This window comes from Euleptes europaea, chromosome 1, assembly GCF_029931775.1.
Source record: "Euleptes europaea isolate rEulEur1 chromosome 1, rEulEur1.hap1, whole genome shotgun sequence".
Taxonomy (NCBI): Eukaryota; Metazoa; Chordata; class Lepidosauria; order Squamata; family Sphaerodactylidae; genus Euleptes; species Euleptes europaea.
The window spans coordinates 126,129,927-126,149,783 of NC_079312.1; the positions used below are offsets into that span (position 1 = coordinate 126,129,927).

Genomic DNA, 19,857 nt, shown 5'->3' on the forward strand with positions numbered 1-19,857 from the left:
GATGACAATGAGGAGGTAACAGAAGCAGGGGTGTAGACTTTAATTTCACGCAGAACCGGGCAAACCAGCAAAGAGAGCTGGGTGGAAGGCCAAGAGGCAAAGAGACAGTTCAGAATAAATGATGTAAAACAGATGTTTATTACCAATTGGAGTAAACCTAACAGTTTGAAGGTCTGCTATAAAAATGTTTCTAGCTTATCTCGCCTCGAATGGAGTTGGGCTCTCATATTTTTGTGCGTTTTTTTCACATTTATGATACTTAAAAGCTTCCTTGTGCGCCACTTTAATATACCTCATTTAAAATATATTTATGTCCCTACCTCTCCATTATTTGTTTGGAGTGGCTTACAGTAAAGCCCAACAGCAAAACGTCAGCAGTAAAAAGGGCCCGGTCAGCAGCAAACAGTCACCACAGCACAGGCAACTGCAAAGGGAAACTGAGACATTCAGTTGAAGGCAGCAGCCGCTGAAAGGAGGCTGGAGAAGGAGACATGGGGGGCTTCCAGTGGGAGGGTATTCCAGAGATGGGGGGAGGGACAGCAACAGGCAAGGCAGCCCTCCTCAATTTGGTCAGAAAGGGGACATGGACTGTACTGATGATCCAGTGTCTGACTGAACAATATAGGAGGAGAACATAAGAAAGGCCATGCTGGATCAGACCATGGTCCATCAAGTCCAGCAGTCTGTTCACACAGTGGCCAACCAGGTGCCTATAGGAAGCCCAGTACAACTGCAGCAGCATTATCCTGCCTGTGTCCAAATCACCTACTATAATAAACATGCTCCTCTGATCCTGGAGAGAATAGGAGGAGGAGCCCCTTTGAGTATCCTGGTCCCAAGCCATGTAGGATGGTCAGAATCAGTGCTTTGAACTGGATGTTAAAAAGAGCTGGTAACCAGAGAAGATAATTTAAAGTGCACATGATGTGTTAGTCGTGCCTACCACTTAGGATATGTGGGTGCTAAATGAGTTATTTACTGAAATTTTGTAAATGGAAAAGTTGGGAAGCTTCTGGGTTGTATCTAGTTCATTCACTGCTCTGTTGTTCCTATTCAGCTGAGGTTTAAACAAAAGGATTTGTTGACATGCAGAAATGCTGTATCTCTCTGGAAATTGTACATCAACATATCCCATAAAGGCTGTGAAAACAGAAAGCTAAAATGACTTCTTTCTGATGTGATGTAAATGTCAAAACCAAATAAATGAAACAGTTTTTTGATTACTGCAGGAATTTATTCTTGGACAGGAGTTTTATGTTTGTACCAAATCTCTGATTATAAATTTTTTTAGAAGTGAGGGGAGCTCTTCAATGCAGCATGAAACATTTTGTGAAGTTAAAAGCTACCAGTCATCACAAATAATGCATACATGTTCGCTTAGTGTTGACTTTTAATTAATATCTGTTTATTGTTTGTTAGAAGTGTAGTTGGGGACAAACCAAAGGTTTGATAACTGAGGAACTCTAAGAAAGAGAAATTAGGTTATCCAGGTTGAAAACACTCCTTTGGAACTTGGACAAATTAATTGCTTGTCACTAAATTGTTTTGAGATGCTGCCTTACTTTAAATTCTACTTAGGAAGTCAGTTGTTTTCTAAAGTCAGTGCAGGTACTTTTAGACTTTGAGATGTTCTCACATTCTTGGGATGGTGTCTCCCCAGCATACTTAGATGTAGCTAAAGCAAACATGATTGCCTCATAAAACATGGAATAACTTGAAGTTTTGTTGGGTAACATTCAATTTCCTTATTATCATTTTTCTCATCTAAAGTAATTTGCATCTTGCAGAGCTTCAGTGTTTGGTAAGGCCATTTATACTATATAGCATTGTGGTTGGCCGCCATTTGTCCTCAAAAATTGTCTTTCAATGCTGAGATTTGTTGGTACTGTTCACAATCAGAATTTTCATGAGAGTCATTTTATACAAGTCAACAATTATTGCTTGAGAATCTGAATCTCCTGGCATTTCTCTTTCTCTCTTTTCTTAAGGCGTCTTGGTGCTGAACTGGGAAAATCTGTGGTATATCAAGAAACCAATGGAGGTGAGTCAGGGTTATGGTCACAAAAAGGAGACCTATTGACCACACCAGTCTAACACCCATGAGCAGGTAACAGCTAAACATCCCTTGAGGGAAAGTATCTATTTCTGAAACTGGATGATAGTTGCAATTGAAAAATTAAAAATCAGGGCAGGAGTTAGAAAGTCAAATAAAGAGTGCTCTCAATGACACCTGGAAAGTGATACAGTAGGTACCAAGACAGAAACAAAGGTTCTTAGATTTATGTTGGCTGAACCTCAGATAAGCACATGCAATCTGGGTGTGCATTGCTGTGATGATGTGGACTACTTATGCCACTTCTATCCTTGTAAAATCTATTGGCTTGTAGCAAGACTCCAGCTGCTGTGCCCACTGGTTTGTTAAATTAGAGCTACCTAGGTTGTTTGGCTTGAATTTTACAAACCAAAGTTTACTTCGTGGATTGTGTTATGAAAATGTATGCATTTCCAGGAAGCTATTGCCTATTGGAAACGACAACCGTAGCCCAAACCAAACAAATTCAGAGTCAAGACCTATTTTCAGATTCATTCCAGAGTATGCTCTGTAAACAATCACTAACTACTTCAGTTCTAGGGCATTAAGGCATTTATGTATAGATTCCAATAACTAGTAGCTGGTTTGTTTGGTAAAGAAGCACCCTACATTTTGCTAACCAAGGAAGCAGCAACATCTCTTATAGTTCTGAACTGTCATATCATTGTATTGTTCCCAGCTATGATGAGACAGGACATCTTAATAGCTTGTGACCTTTGCTCTGACTTGTTTATATATTGCCATTTTGTTGGTTCTGTATGATCACTAATCAGAACTCCTCCTGCTGGATCAAACCAAGGTTCATCCATTCCTGCATTTTGTTTTCAGCAGCTGCCAGGTGCCGCTTCTCTATGCAGCCAGTATTCTCCATAATGTTAAAACCCTGCAGCATCTGTTTATCAGAAGCAACAGTGAAGATAGTCTACATAACATAATAAACACATATTTTCAACTGCTTGAAAAAAAATAGTGTCTGCTTCCAGCCTAACTGATCACAAGCGACGTCACCCCATGGGTCAGGAATGACCTGGTGCTTGCACAGGGGACTACCTTTACCTTTACTCACCCAACACTACTAGGCTTATTATTTGGAGGTGCATGTGCTGTTGGGCTAACTTGGCAAGCAATGCATGTCGTTAAGTCTAAATCTTTCTCTTTCCCTCTCTTCAGAAACAAGGGTTGAAATAAAAGAATCTGTCAGAGGCCAGGATGTTTTCATTATTCAGACCATCCCCAGGTAAGTTTTTTGTGGATTCAGTTTGATTGGTTATTCTTTAAGAACCCAGGTTCTTGGTATGTGGAATCTCCCGTTGAGTGGATTTTTCCCCCCTGCAGTGTTTCCTTTCCATTTACTAGTGTGAATACTCTTCTGCCAGCCCTGCTGTGAATTTGTCATCCTGTATTAGAGGAAGATGTAGTGTTAATTGGTTGATAACGCCTGTTAATCTATTTCACCAACTGTGGGGACTCTTAATCAGATGGCTTACTGTGGCACTGAAAGTGACAGTAAATGAAATCCGGTGTGATTTTTCTAGTTTATGAAGCCCTCCAGGAGCCTCATGGCCCGTGGCGCAAAGTGTTAAGGTGCAGTACTGCAGTCCAAGCTCTGCTCACGACCTGAGTTCGATCGCAACGGAAGTTGGTTTCAGGTAGCCGCTCAAGGTTGACTCAGCCTTCCATCCTTCCGAGGTCTGTAAAATGAGTACCCAGCTTGCTGGGGGTAAAGGGAAGATGACTGGGGAAGGCACTGGCAAACCACCTCGTAAACAAAGTCTGCCTAGGAAACGTCGGGATGTGACGTCACCCCATGGTGCTTGCACAGGGGAGCTTTACCTTTTACCAGGAGCCTCGGTTGTTCCTCTTCTACATCTCCCACACCACTTGTTTTTTTGCTAGTTTAGGAACCCTTTTTTACGTTGTTCCTTCAATGGTCTCAACTGTTGATACTAAAAGAAATATCCTTCTGATCCTCTTGTAGTGCTGTTTGGTTACAATAGAATCCAGAAAAGGCCCTTCTGTTTTCCTGGCTCTGGCTTTAGCTCAAAAATTGATGTCACGTTGCCAGTTTCATCCTTGTCCCATGTGGGAGTATATCAGCTGCACTTCCTGTGCAATTAACTTTGTTGTGCAGGCTACTAGTGGTAGAGGAGGGGTAGTGCATGGATGCTGGGTGGGGGTGTATATTAGCTGCTCTGAACTGCATCAAAGCTGAGATGTTGACATCAGCTGTGCAGGACACGTGCTGCAGCCTTGCAAGGAGATCTCCAGCAGCTACTAGCCCACAAAATTGCTTAGTGCTTGCCAGCCAGCCTGCCCACACATCTCTGTTGGCATTCAAGGAAAAACAAATTCAGAGCTGGTGTGTGTGGTGTAGTTGTGAGAATACTGGACGAGGATCAGGGAGACCCAGATAGAAATCTACTTGGGAAGCTTGCTGGGTGACCTTGCCAGTCACTCTCCCCCTGCTTAACCTATCTCACAAGGCTGTTGTGAGGATAACATGGAGGAGAGGAGAACAATGTAAGCCACTTCGGGTCCCCGCAGGGTAGAAAAGTGGGATATAAATGTATAAGTAGTTAAAATACTAGCCTGATCTTGTCAGATCTCAGAAGCTAAGCAGGGTTGACCCTGGCTAGTATTTGAATGGGAGACCACCAAGGAATACCAAGATCCTGACGCAGAGGCAGGCAGTGGCAAACCATCTCTAAACATCTCTTTCCTTGAAAACCCCACTAGGGGTCGCCATAACTCAGATGTGGCTTGATGCAAAAAACAAATGAGGATATAAGAGAGTGAAAAATTCACTCTATGACCTCCAACTCTCTAATTTTTCCTGGCTCTAGATCTATAAAAATTTCAAGCTGGTCACACTCTGGGTTCATTTAAATATTAATTAAATCTTTGGATCATAATTTTTCATACTTTTTGTAAAGCAAAAATTGCTAACCTATGGGTTGCCTCTGTGTAGTGCACAATACTGGAAAACATCATTGTCTTACCTTAGCCTCAGCTCTTCTCAGGAAAAGGAAAATGACGCATTGTTAACTTTCTATCTTAATTGCTAGGGTGGAGCGGGTTGGCTTCATGTAATTCTTGGCTGTTTCCTTGGTTTTAGAACAAAGCTTTCTTGTGTATGAAGCACCATATCAAGTGCATTGTGGTGGAAGTAGATGATGAACAAACCAATTTGGAGAACATAGCAAATGAAGCAAAATAAATGGAGGTTACTTGTCAAAAGAGAAAGTACAGTGAAAAAAATGAGACCAGTGGGCTAAGATAAGAGCGACTCAAGGTCTTTTATGCATGGGAATTTTACCTTGGGTTTGACGCTCTCTTGAACCACACTTTTCTGTTACGAATTCTCAAAATCCTACACATAGTGGTTGTTTACCTCGAAGAAAGTCCTGGAGAAGTTTTTGTACCGCAGAATCACCAGCAAAAATCTGGAAGGCCTGAGTCCCTGCCCCTTGAAAATGCTGCTTTGTAATGGGCTGTGGTGTTTAATGTTAGAAAAATGTCACCACCACTCGCAGCGAGGGGTACTTCTCGTGCGCATGACAGACAGCCCACGTTCATTTCCCACCGGCACAGTGTTGCGTGCATGCGTTCTGGCGCGCTCATTCCCTCTCCCCCAGCCTTTAATGGGCAATAGCTGTGGAAGGAGAGAGAAGGAAGGAGAGGCAGTGCTGCCACTGTCGCCTTGTGAGTGTGCTTCTTCTCACACAGTGTTTTCTCCCTTCAGTCGTTGCAGGAGTGCTCTGGATGGCCTTTCCGGCCTTCCTCCTCCCTCTTTAAACGGGCAACAGCTGCAGAGGGAGGGAGCACACATGGGTGCATGTGTCAACAGCCTCCCCCTCTCCCTACACCTCGTGTTCCTGCAAAAAGCTTCTCTTCCTCCCCATACAAAGTTAAGCCCTTTTAAATGCCTCTACAAAAGGAGGAAAACCAGCCTGGGGCTCAGCTGCCCGTCCCTTGCAATTTCCTGGGAGTAAGCCCCATTACTAACAAGTAGACCGCTATGGGGAGGGGAATCAGGTGGCTACATTGGTCTCTAAGTATGCAAACACTTGCTTCCTCCCCGCCCCTTTCCTCCTGGCCCCACGGAGGAGGGGAAAACCCGGAATGCCTTATGCACACAAATGGGTACAATTTGAACCGAGTTGATCTTGGAGCAGACTTTAAATTCGTGGCAAAACAGCATTGGGGAAATCTGAGAAAAGCATGGGGAGAGAGCAAAGTGAACTCTGAGAGATGAAAAAATCATGCATAACTCCAAGAAAGATCCGAGTCAGTCTGGGGATGAACATGAGTATCCATGCATAAGGGGGCAGGTGGTAGAAAGGCCTGCACGTTGGAAAGGCCCTGTCTGCTTCTTGCTCTCCAGTGGGATGCACACTGCCAGGTCTGCCTGGGGGTTGGCTGCTTGCAAAGCCTCCCGGCTTTAGGGTCCATCAAATCCAAAATCAAGAAGCCTTTTTTGGGGCCCGATGATGTCAGGTGTGCACGTGGCCCCGGGAGCAGGGCTCTCGCACTGAGCAGCTGACAGGATGGGTCCACCCTTGAGGAAGTGTCAGGGCAACTGGCAGGAGCTGGAGCAGGAATTCCAGCAACTCCAGGAAACGCGCAAAATATACAAACAAAAACTAGAAGAGCTGAACAGCTTGCAGACAGCCTGCAGCAGCAACTCTGTACAGAAGCAGAGGAGGGGCTTACAGGACTTGCAGTGCAGTTTTCAAAGATGTAAACACAACTGTAACCATGAAGAGTCAGAAGAAGTAGAGTTGGTTTTTATATGCCGACTTTCTCTAACACTTAAGGAAGAATCAAACCAGCTTACAATCACCTTCCCTTCCCCTCTCCACAACAGACACCCTGTGAGGTAGGTGAGGCTGAGAGAGCTCTAAGAGAGCTGTGACTAGCCCAAGCTCACACAGCCAGCTTCATGTGGGGAAACCAACCCGGTTCACCAGATTAGCCTCCGCCGCTCATGTGGAGGAGTGGGGAATCAAACCTGGTTCTCCAGATCAGAGTCCACCACTCTAAACCACCTCTCCTAACCACTGCACCACGCTGGCTCCCCTCATTCGGCAAATCAACAGCCAGATCAAAGAGCGGCACAATGTTTTCTTTGACATGAAAGCTTACCTGCCAAAGAAAAATGGCAGGTGAAGGTTATGCCTGTCTGTCTTTGAGACAGTGAAGAGCTGCTGCTGGGTGGACTGGTGGTCTCATTTGGCATTGAAAAGCTTCATAACTCCTTGAGCCTGATGGGTTTCCACAGCTTGAGGAGACGGTCTCCAGCCCAGCTTGTGGGATTTTTTAATGTAATTAATTCATTTATAGCTGCCTTTCTCCCCAGTGGAGACCCTTCAACTCTTTCTGAGTCTCCCCTTATTGCTCCCAGAAACCAACATCACTGCATATTAATAGCTATTCCCCTCTTTAATGTTGTTGTTTAAAGTGTAAGCAGCTAGGGCACCATCTCTTTAGTTAGGTTAGCTTTTAATATTTTAATAGTAATGGCTGCATGTGTTATGTTTTATAATTTTCTTGTCTCAATCACTGTGTATAGTTGTTGTCAGCTGCCCTGAGCCCAGCCTTTGCCGGGAAAGGGTGGTGTATAAATAATATTAATAAATGAATGACCTCAGTGACATTCGAGAACTGTGAGTCTCATAGGGGCGTCCCAGGTAATTGGGGAAGATCAGGGGTCCCCAATCTGATGGAATGACAGAACCACAGCCTGATCATTTAGTGTATTCAAGAGATTGCTATCTGCAGAGTTTCCAGGCAGCAAGCTCCCTAAAATATAGCCAGCAAGCATTGATAAATGATTAGATATGGTGCCTAGGCACCGTATGATAACACAGCTGCTTTGCTCACTACAAAAAGTTACAACCATCAGTGTACTAATGGCTGAAGGCCAACATTGCGCCCAAATGCATGAAGAATGCACGCATTCCAGCTGTGTGTGGTATTTTTTGGGGGGGGGAGGCTGGGCACTCCTTTCCATGTAAGAATTCCCCTTCTCTACACAGTTTCTGACATGACTGAGGGTATTGCAAGAAAGGGGATTGCATTGCGGTCTTTAACCTCTGTGCTGGAAAGGTTAGGCTAGTTGTTTTCAAGCTTCTCGTCCCTCTGTGACCACTTTCCATATTGCTTTCGCTCCCAATGAGTTCTTGTGTGTCTGTTTTGCAATATCCACACATTGCAGAAGGTCTTGAGCGTGTTCTGGGATGTATTTGCAGTTTGAGGAGAGTCCTGGCTGGGTTTGTTGGTCCTGCACAAACTGAAAGTCAGTCTAGAATGTTTACGACACTCTCCTTTGCCTACACATTTCAGAAGATTGGGAATGGCACGCAAGCTGTTTTTCAGGGGTTATTCTCTACTGCTACTGATTTTCTAGTTACAGAACCACTGACAAGTTTCTCTGGAATGCCAGGATTCTGGTCAACACAGTTAGAAAACCACTAGATTATGCCAAGAGAGGCTTGCTGTCCAGATCTAAGACCTTTTATCCACAGGAGGTTTTCCCTTGGATTTGCCACTCTCTAGTCGCATGTTTGCCCCGTCCGAATTCTCAAAACTCTGCATGGGGGCTTATTGTTGAGTTTTGAGAATGTGGATGGGAAAAACGGGCATCTAGAGAACAGCAAATCCATGACAAAACCTCCCATGTATAAATGGTGTAAGCAAAGATTTCCTGTAGCAAGATTTCTGGCTGTAATATTTGGTCAGGCTTTTTAAAATTTTGGAAGAATTATGAAGCTGTGGCTATGGATTGATGATGCTGATGTCGCCTGTTTCAGGGATGTGAACACGGCAGTGATGGAACTCTTGATCATGGCGTATGCACTGAAGACATCCTGTGCCAAAAATATCATCGGAGTCATTCCTTACTTCCCTTACAGCAAGCAATGCAAAATGAGGAAGAGAGGCTCGATAGTCTGCAAGCTCCTTGCTTCCATGTTGGCCAGAGCAGGTGAGTGGGGCTCCTCAGAAGCAACAGGATGTTACCATCCTCATTTATGAACAGTAATGGTCGAGCTTGTTATGATGGGGAAATGCAGGATGCCTCGATTAACACCCCCGTGGGGCCCCGGACCGTGGAGAAGGCATACCTGTTTGGGAACCAGGCAGTAAAACTTGTTACTGGCAAAGAGGAGATGTTCCCCGTTTATGGAGATAAAAATAAGGCCGAGGCCACTGGTGCAACATGGGGGGGAACAAATTTATTACTCAGAATAGAATTTCCCTACATGTTTTGCCTAAGAGGCTTCTTCTGAGTAATAATTTTTTTAACCTATTTTGCACCATTGGCCTCGGCCTTATTTTTATCTCCTGTTACTGGTGTGGCCCTTTTATTTCTCTTTGCCCCATTTGTGGAGACACATGGGTAGAACAGTTGATAACCATTTGCCCACCTGTCAAGAAGAGGCAGGATGGATCATTTTTATATCCAGAGCTAGGGCCAGAAAGACAAAGGATGTGCACCTTGTTCTGATTGGGTAAGGGTGAATGGCAGAAAACGTGAGCACACAAGCCCCCATTTCAGGATTGGTCAAAACCGAACTAAAATATTTAGCCTGCTCCGTGTGTGACGCACAAGACAAGAACCAGGGATTGAAGGAGGGGAAATGAGTAAAGGGGGCTGTGGCTCAGTGGTAGAGTGTCTGCTTCGCATGCAGAAGGTCCCAGGTTCAATCCCCAGCATCTCCAGTTAAAGGGAATAGGCAGGTAGGTGATGTGAAAGACCCCTGCCTGAGACCCTGGAGAGCCGCTGCCAGTCTGAGTAGACAATACTGACTTTGATGGAGCAAGGGTCTGATTCAGTATAAGGCAACTTCATGTGTTCAAAGTCTGTATCGACCAACCTCTGTTTCAAAGTTCCAGCTTTTCTTGGAACTTCCTCTGAAAGCAGACCCAGCGAATTGGATAATGTAGCTAGCGTCATGCTTTGATTCTTCTTAGTTTTCTGTAACACTTGTGCTGTTGTTCTGATATCATTTTCCTATGCATCTGTGCGCCTAGTTCATAAAGATGAGCGCCACTTGAAGAAAGATCTTTTTTCCTTTTTAAAGATCGCAAACTGTGACCACAAATCACCGGATCAGGTTAGATGGTTAGTGGCAGGGGAGAGGGGAGTGTAAAGCCATGCTCTTAAGCAGTGCCCTGGTAGTGCTTCAAACCTGTCACAGGACGGGAAGGGCAGATAAGTTTGAGCAGGGGCAGAATTTTGCTGGAGCGATAGGAAGGAGGAGAATTGTGGGTTGAGGCCCCCTCTTGCACTGATTCCCACCGCACCTTGAGTACTCACAGATGAGGAAAGCGGGAAGAGGGCACTGGATCAGGACACAACTGGCCCTGAAGGAAGCAAATTGCAAGGGGAAAGCTTCTTCCTCCTGTCAAGTATAAATTTGTTCTATACTTGTAGAAAGTACAAGTAACAGCTGAATATTTGGGACAGTCCTAAAGTTCCTTGTACTGGTTTCTGCCCCAAACTTAAAATTTTACGCATCATGGTGATGGCATGATGAGATAAAGGAGAAATATCTGCTTGGTAGCTAAAATAAAAGTCTAATGGCCCCTTAAATAAAGATTTAAGCAAATCTCAGGATAAGCTATTGTGGACTACAGCCCCCACCTAGTAAATTGCATTGCTGGCTTTTCTAGCAAATACCAAATAATCTAGAACTGTATTAAAGATAATTGCTTCATCCTGAGTAAATGTGTAATGAAGAATGCGCTGTGATAATTCCAACTGTAAATTCAGCACATCGTTGTTTGTCCCTAAGCATACTTGAATGAAAATCAAAAGGTGAAAGAAAGGAAGAAACAAAGGTGTTTTTTTAAAATCCAGTATATACACATTTTGAGCTTGCTTGCTGTTCCTTAAGGAAACTTAAAAAAACAGAATATGCTTGCATGCTCCCCATTTCTCTGAGCAATGAGAAGTCCCATGGCCAACGGCACCAGGGTTGTTTTTCTTTGGGTGAAAGACCGTAGGAGATTTAGGATGTCTTTCTAATACTTGCTTGATTTACAAATATACAAATTCTGCACTCCAAAGTGCACCAGCCAACTCACTTCCCTCTGTCTGTTTCCCAGATTGTCTTCAGGGTCTCCTCTCCCCCTGTCCCTTCCCGCCACCACACACACAACCTACAAACCCTGCCTCTCTCCTTGCCTGGGAAGCGTCATTGCATAGAGCTGTCCTGAGATGATCCTAACAACCAGCTACAGCTGTTAACGACCATTAAGAAATGTCCAAACCCAAAGTGACAGAACCATACAAAGTCCTTGGGCAGCAATTTCACAGCCATACAGTTCTTTCAGACCTTTACAAACCGTAGTGCTTAAGGTCATGTTATTGGTTGTAAACACTGCATCTTGTCGACTGTGTTGTGTTTAACTCATGATGTATAACCCTAATGTGCTCATTTAAATATCTAGATCCCACGTTTTCCTATAAAATCTACAGAGTGACTCATTGGCTTTATTTTTCAACTTTGGCAAAAGTAAATTACATTTTACAGTAATGGGAAGTATGTTTAGTAAAGACATTTTTTATGTCTCAACTGAAGTGCTATTGCTGCAAGTTGGTATTGGGAGTTAGAGGTCCAGTAAAAACTGTACCAGAGACCCAGATCTTAGGAGGTCCAGCAGTAGGAATTATATTTTCTGCTGCCATTATGTCTTCTAAAACATCCTCTCTAGGCTTGTGTACATTTATTAATGGGTTCATTCACTCATACATATTCATTCCTTGTTGACTGCTGATGTAGCTTTGAGCTATCAAAGATCAAAATACCAAATAGAACCTTTATAAGCTCAAACGTAATACTTTTCAATGTAGTCGGTTTACATATTCATCAGCAAGTCATCAAATACTGAGTGATCAAACAATGACTGTATTCCTATGATGTATTTTTTTTATTTCTGCCTAGTATTGTTAAGTGAACCTTTTCAGAAATCAAGCACATTTTATTGTGGTGTAAATTTAAAAAACACGATAGAACAAAACATGCAACAGTTGTAAGACATGTTTTTAGCATGCTTAATCTAACTTGTCAGATTTTTTAAAAAGGTAAAGGTAGTCCCCTGTGCAAGCACCAGGTCATTCCTGAGCCATGGGGTGAAGTCACATCCCGACGTTTACTAGACAAACTTTGTTTACGGAGTGGTTTGCCAGTGCCTTCCCCAATCATCTTCCCTTTACCCCCAGCAAGCTGGGTACTCATTTTACCGACCTCGGAAGGATGGAAGGCAGAGTCAACCTTGAGCCAGCTACCTGAAACCAACTCCTGTCGGAATCGAACTCAAGTTGTGAACAGAGCTTGGACTGCAGTACTGCAGCTTACCACTCTGTGCCATGGGGCTCAGATTTACCTGCTTTAAAATTGGCACCCCTAGCAAATTGGCCAACGTCACCTCCTCTATGCCTATAGCAATCTTGTTCCTCCATTAGTATAGCATAAATGTCATGTTTTAGTCAGAGCTGAACCAGGTGTCTGTCCAGGTGTTACTTGGATTCCTCCTAGCCATCACCTGTCATCAGGAAGGCCAGTGGGAGAAAAGGCAGCCGCTATGTACTGAGAAAATCTTCCCCAAGTACATTTTTAACATGCTGTGTTGACTGTGTTGATTGGTTTTTATAAACTGCTGTGAACTGCAATTGTTTTGACTGTAAAGCTGGGTAAAATACAACAAATGAAATAAAACCCATGTGGTAAAGTAGATTAGAGTATCTGGCTTGGAATGGGGAAACCTGGGTTAAAAATTCCCCCTTGACTGTGAAACTCACTGGGCCAGTTGCTGTGTTTCAGCTAAACCTCTACCTCACAGGGTGGTTGTGAGGATAAATACCAGGAACACCCTGTCCCCTCCCAGACTCCTTGGAGGGTAGGATAAAATGTTAACAGCACATGGCTGGTTGTCCTCACCTGTGCTCTGTGAGCCAGGCCTGGATGTGAAAACTAGAAGTTTGTTAGGGGCAGAGCAGCTGAGGTGACTGATAAGAGTAGCAAGGAGAGTTCATAGAAAAGTCATTGTCGGGGCCTTTTTTTGGACCTTTGTGCCGGACTGTCTCTTTAAATAGAAAATACTTCCTTGCTTAAATATTGCATGAAAACACTGGCAAAAAGCAATGTTTTTGAGACTCGTGTTTAAACTACCAGTGTGAGGCAATATTCTTTGGGGCGAAAGTTCAGCAGGATCTGTAATGCACAAGACTGCGTAGCAAGAATCCTGAAAGATGACCCCGGCCATGAGAAATCATGTGTCGGTCAGTGATTAACTGCAGCCATTTTAGGAGTGAGGTTTAAACCCACAGTGCTGGGAGTGTGATTGGGTGCTTTAATGCGATTAAGATCTCACTTTTCCCCCCTTCTTTTAGGTTTAACTCACATCATCACTATGGATCTCCATCAAAAAGAAATCCAGGGCTTTTTCAGCTTTCCTGTTGATAATCTGAGGGCATCACCTTTCTTGCTTCAGTATATACAGGAAGAGGTGAAGTTAATTTTGATCCACCAACATTTGGGCAGCGTGCACTCATAACTAGAGTAATTCTGGCCTTTATTTTCTCCATGGTGAAAGTGACTGCACTTGCAGCCCATTCTTGAAGGGGGGGGGGCGGATAGGCGGCGGTTGGAGGCGGTGCAGCCCTGCTGTCTCCAGAGCAGCTCTCTGCCAGCACAGCAAGCTGAAAAATAAATTGAAATGTAGTTTTGGAGAAAGAGTTCCACGGGGCTGTGCCATGATTTCACAGGCTTATCTTGACGCCTGCAAAATGGCGCATTATGGGGCGGAAAGGGATTAGGAATCTGCGTGAAAGCTACGCCCCCAGAATGCCAGCTGGAGCACTTGTGCCATACATACACTGCCAGGGAGGCAGCGCCGGTGCAGGAGGCTTGCGCTGCTGTACGGCTCCCCGGGGCCAGCGTATGTCGCCCTGCGCCAGCGTCTGTGCCAGTTTGCATGGCACAAGGGGCACGGACACTGGCGGAGGAGTTACACCAGTTCCTATGCGGCTCCGCGCGCCCCCCCCTTTGTGATTTCGCAGTTAGTCAGAAAAGTATCCCTAAATATTCTCTTTTTATTCTGCCATGCAACCCTCTTCCCCCATTTTGGTTTAACTTATAATATACCTTTTGATGTGTTCTATCATGAGTAGTGAGAACAAAGAGGGGGAGCAAGTGGTTTTTTAAGATATGAGATATGAAGAGAAGCAAAATGCTTTTGGGCCATCCCTGGTTACTCTTGGGTATCAGTTTGCTAGAATTGCTGGTCATTGTGTTACTGCCACTCTGGGTTGTTCGTCTGTCTGACAGTACATATTTCTAAAGAAAATCATGAACTGAGCAATTTGTCTGAAGCAAAAAATTCCAGCTGGAATTCAAACTGGAAAACATCTGTCATTTTCAAGAAGGGTGCTGAGTTTATAACTGGTGATGCCTTTTGAGACCTAACTGTTTATTTCAGTACCTGTAAAATCTCCTTAAGAGTAAATATGCGTAGTACAGTTGTAAGGAAATCTGGGATCTTCAAGTTCAAAGGCACAGTGCTGCTGGAACGTGTCACCCCTTCTCCAGAGACATGGAAGGCTGCATGTAAATCTTTTGAGGAATTATACATGGAGACCCAGGTACTTTGTGTGTGCTCGTAAGATTTCTTTTCCAAGAAACAGCTTCCCCATAGGAAACATGACACAATCCTTCACTATACCTATGCAGCATGTGAATCACATAGACTAAGAGCACTTCTGCTGTGAGGTACATAAATAGGTTATACAAATCTACCTATCCTGCAGCAATTCAGCAAGGAGCGAAATGTCTTAAAGGGCTTAAAAGGAATGAGTGCTTATTGGTATTTTAATATCAGTTTTACATACTTTACTACACCATGAGTGTTCTGCAGAGTAGTGACTTATTCAAGAAGCTAATCATTTCACTGGTTTAACATGGGATAACCTTTCTTTTTAATCCAGATTCCTGATTACAGAAATGCAGTAATTGTAGCCAAGTCTCCTGACGCTGCTAAGAGGTAACTGTACTTTATTTTGACATAATATACTTAATATACAGTCTGTAAAAATAGGTACATCTTGGGTAGACAACAAGGATTCTGTCTGTGTGAGAATTAAGAGTGTATAAATGGGTGATTCATGTTATTGAAGTGGTACAAGAGGAGGTGGTTCATCCCAGTGAAATATGAGCTCCTATGGTTAGTCTTTAAGGTGCCACAAGGTGCCACAAGTCTCTGTGTTTTTGGCTGCAACAAACATTTCCTCTGGAATTAAACACTTTTAAAATATTTCTTCTCACATGAAGCTGCCTTATACTGATGAAGCCATTCCCATTCTTGTCCTGGCAAGACCCCTGTGTCTTTAACAACTGTATGGCAAGCAGAGATTCAACAGGTGAAACTTGCCCCGTGGCTGCATCTCCGGGCAGAGTAGGTTGCCAGTTCCAGGTTGGGAAATACCTGGAGATTTGTGGGGTGAACACATGAAGCTGCCTTATACTGAATCAGACCCTTGGTCCATCAGTCAGTATTGTCTACTGAGACCAGCAGCGGCTCTCCAGGGTCTCAGGCAGGGGTCTTTCACATCATCTCCTTGCCTAGCCCCTTTAACTGGAGATGCCGGGGATTGAACCTGGGACCTTCTGCATGCCGAGCAGATGCTCTACCACTGAGCCACGGCCCCTCGCTTTACTCCACCTTTCTGTTTTATAACCTGAGCTCAGAGTGGTTCATGTCATGCTGATAGATATTTTCACATCATCAGACTGAGGGAAGGAGGTGGGATGGAAAGGTGGAGTTGAAATATTAGCTTAATTTGTTTTGATATTGCAATTAAATATAAGCCTGAAAGTAGCGAAAAGGGTTTATTAAGGGATGCGTTTTCAGTATTTAAATTCTTTGATACACTTTCAAAATGAGAAGCGTCTGGCTTTTACATGACAGTGACAAAAACAGAAGTCACTGAAGATTCATTTGCTAAAAGAAAATTTTAAATGCACGGTGAAAAGAGAAATGATCTGTCACAATCTTTTATTGGCTGAAATGCTTAGAAGTCCAAAAACTCCTCTCCCAAGTAGAAACCTGTTTGACTGTAGGTGAGAGGGCCCTTCGGCCCTATTAATGTGCCTCTTGGGTTTATGCAGGGCCCAGTCATACGCTGAACGGCTGCGGCTGGGACTAGCGGTCATCCATGGGGAGGCTCAGTGCACTGAACAAGACATGGATGACGGACGTCATTCTCCCCCAGCAGCAAAAAACGCTACAGTGCACACTGGCTTGGAGCTGCCATGTAAGTTGTGTGTTTTTTTTTCCTGTTTGTATTTTGCTTGGCACTTAACTTGGGCAAGGTGTTTCCTCAACCAAAAAATTCAGAGGCACTCATGAATTGCAAACGTAAGCCATATCGCAAGGGAGGCCTTATGAAAGTATCCTAGGGTGCTTAAGTTAAGAAAACATTTCAGCACTCTGGAAACCGAGGCAGAATTTCATTGGTTACTTCCTTGCATGATGTACTCAAATGATCTCTTGTGAATTCAGATGCTTTGTTTGCACTTTGCAACCTCTGTTCAGTAAGGGAATCTCTTTGTATTATTTCAGTCTCTTAACTAGTGTAAATAGCAATGTTGCTAAATTCACTCCATTCAGATGGGATCCATGTTCCTGGACTTTTTTTCACCTAGAGTCAATAGGTGCCTACATCTGAGGGGAAAAGTTCACTTACTGTTTTAAGATGGGCTGGGAGAGAAAGGAACAAGCTGTATTGACTTTGGAATTTTTCTGTTTGATATTAGTGCCTCTTTTTCACGTTTGCAAAATGTTAAGTGAACTGTGTCTTGTTGCTTTCTCTTCAGAGGTGATTGTTCTAATAGAAAAGTGGTTTGCTAAAAAAAATAGCTAGGTCTGCATTCCCTTAGGTTAAAAAAAAATCCACTTAAATATGGATGTCTCATTTCTGCTGGAACATAACATAGGATTTAGATTGTTGACTGCAAATGCTTTGATCCTGTTTGTTGTAATCAAAGCGACAATTCCATTTTGAAGTGCCATTTCCCAGAAAAATAGTGTTAAATATGAGGGAAGCAACCTAACCTCCCTTCTACCATGCCTAGATGCAGCTCCGTTGTGGATTCCTCCCATATGGAGCAATTATATTTAATGTCATTTGTATTTTTCATATTTTTGTGAACTGCTCTGAAAACCAATTTTAACTGAAAAGTGTAATTTTCAGTATTTTAGCTTGATAATCTTTTAAATATGAATAGTCTTATAAGCAGAATCCTTCCTAGATGCCAGTTAAAACTGAGACCACAAGTGATCCTCAGGGTAAGTGTTGGAGGAGAGTTTTACAGATACCATGGACTGCCAAAAAGGCGCATAAATGGGTTCTAGATCAAGATCAAGCCTGTCCTGTCCCTAGAAGCCAAAATGACTAAACTGAGGCTTACACAACTTTGGTCACATTATCAGAAGACAAGACTCAGTAGAAAAGACAATGTTAGGAAAAGTCGAAGGCAGCAGGAAAAGAGAAAGACCCATCATGAGATGGATTGTCTCAATAAAGGAAGCCATGAACTTCAGTTTGCCAGACCTGAGCAAGGCTGTTAATGATAGGACGTTTTGGAGGACATTGATTCATAGGGTCGCCATGAGTCAGAAGTGACTTGACGGCACTTGACACACACGGTCCCATGCAACACTGAATAAGGGTCACCTTAGAAATTACCAAGTGCAGCTTCTTTGCTATATGAGTGGATTATTTGGGGCCACTTCATATGTTTGAGGGTATTTGCTCCTAAATGTATTTACAGCTGGAGTCCGTGTTGGGCTAGAAGAGAGGACCATGAGGGTCACTTGGTGACCTTGGGTCAGTTGCTTTCTCTCATCCTAACGTACTACATAGGGCTACTGTGAGGATAAAATGATGGAAGGAAGAACAACAGCCACGATAAAATGTGATCACTTATCTTGGTCTTTATACTATATCCCTACCATGGTGTTCCGCTGTTCTGTTGCAACTATTTAAGATTTGAGATAGCCAAGCCAGCTAATCCTCTTCACATTTTAGATTCCTTAATGTAATGATAACTTTGGAAAATGTTCTCATCATCACTTTTATTAGGCATTTATCACACCATAGTTATAAAACAGAATTACAAAAACCAAACAGTCTATAAAACATTAAAATAACATTAGCATTGGCATTATCTAGGGACACATGTAAGCTGTTCGCATATCCTTGATGCAGCTAGCAAGTATCTGCTACTTGTTGAGTAATAAAAGAATTTCTATCTAATAAAAGGAACACCACCCAGCTGCTGGTCTGAAAAGTTCCAAGTGCTAGACAACACAGATCTTATCAGAACATTCCTCAGTCTCAAGTAAAACTTACAGTGCAATAACACGTGAATTAAGTGTTCAGGTACCCTTACAACACCTATCACTAAAGGGAATTCTCTTATATCTACCATATAAAATGACTGATGGAAGAATATCAAGCCTGGCAAGCATAAATGCTCAGTGTACACTGGGTGATTCCAAGTGAAGTAAGCAAGCAGCTACAGTGCCATAATCCAGGACAACACCGTGAAACATGAGAGAACAATGTTCACTAAAGAAAATAAAGTTTGCCTTTCGATATCTAACAAGCACTGACACAGCAATTTGAAGCCCTGCTCTCTTCCAAGCAGCAAAAGAGAATCAAAAGAAATTCCAATAGCTATTTTCCTATTAATTAATTTTGACCACTTATATAGGAATCCGAGAGCAAGACACAGATATAACTGGGATATTCAGTTAGAAAATACAAATGCAACCAAAACTTTGTCTGAATCCAGGCCTGAGTTTCCAGGAACCCTTGCCTGGTTTCAAGGCACAGAGCTGCATACCCAACACAATTAGGAATTGAAAAATGTTGTCATCTGCAGAGAGCTTGAGGTGTGTTGGACTCTAGAACTTGTATTTAAAAAGATGGCTAAAAATCTGTGTGTCTTGTGGGACACAGTCATTCTTGGAAACCCTTATAACATTCTTTTAGATAGGGTTGCCTGCAGAAAATGTTCTGCTCCTTCAACTAGAGGCTTAATGTGTGCAGCTGGACATCCGAAGCTTTTCATAGCATGGAGGTAAATAACATCCAACTAAACATCTACTAAAGGGACAGAACGTTTTTCTCTAGGCAATTGGCAACCCTACCTTCAGAGTTAAAGTGTTGCAATACTTTGTTAATAAGAGCATGATTAAGGCTGCACTTTGTACGCTGTGTCATTTAGGCTAGGCAAAATGAGTTTGCATCAATGTGTGCATTTTAAGATGACTATGCAGTACATCATGCATACATGTCCTTCATGTGCTGTAAATGAATAGTGCAGTAAACTTGTGGGTCTAACTTGCTTTTTCTTTAGTGATGATGGCCAAAGAGAAACCACCAATAACAGTAGTTGGAGATGTCGGAGGTAGAATTGCCATAATTGTGGTAAGAAACCAAAGTCCAGTAGGGAGACTGGGGTCTTCCTCTGTTTTTACTTTCCTGTTTAATAGGGGTTTTGTACTCCAGTATGAAGTATTCATTATAGTATGTGGAAAGGGGGAAATGGCTCAGTGGTAGAGCATCTCTTTTGAATGCAGAAGGTCCCAGTTTCAATCCCAGCATCTTCACTTTAAATGATTAGATAGTAGGTGATGTGAAGACCCGAGACTTTAGAGAACCACTGCCAGTCTGGGTAGGCAATACTCACCTT

At 43.1% G+C, this 19,857-nt stretch overlaps 1 protein-coding gene and 1 non-coding gene across 2 annotated transcripts in view; both read left to right on the forward strand.

The window, feature by feature from the left end:
- PRPSAP1 (phosphoribosyl pyrophosphate synthetase associated protein 1) overlaps positions 1-19,857 on the forward strand; it is a 30,931-nt gene that overhangs the window by 8,041 nt on the left and 3,033 nt on the right. Inside the window, exons 2-8 of the mRNA XM_056855678.1 lie at positions 1,989-2,041; positions 3,263-3,329; positions 8,905-9,077; positions 13,491-13,606; positions 15,084-15,139; positions 16,264-16,409; positions 19,522-19,592. Coding sequence (XP_056711656.1) covers positions 1,989-2,041; positions 3,263-3,329; positions 8,905-9,077; positions 13,491-13,606; positions 15,084-15,139; positions 16,264-16,409; positions 19,522-19,592 — 682 coding nt within the window. The remainder of the gene's footprint in view (positions 1-1,988; positions 2,042-3,262; positions 3,330-8,904; positions 9,078-13,490; positions 13,607-15,083; positions 15,140-16,263; positions 16,410-19,521; positions 19,593-19,857) is intronic.
- On the forward strand, positions 9,742-9,814 carry TRNAA-CGC (transfer RNA alanine (anticodon CGC)). Its single transcript has one exon. It is a non-coding gene; the product is annotated as a tRNA-Ala (tRNA).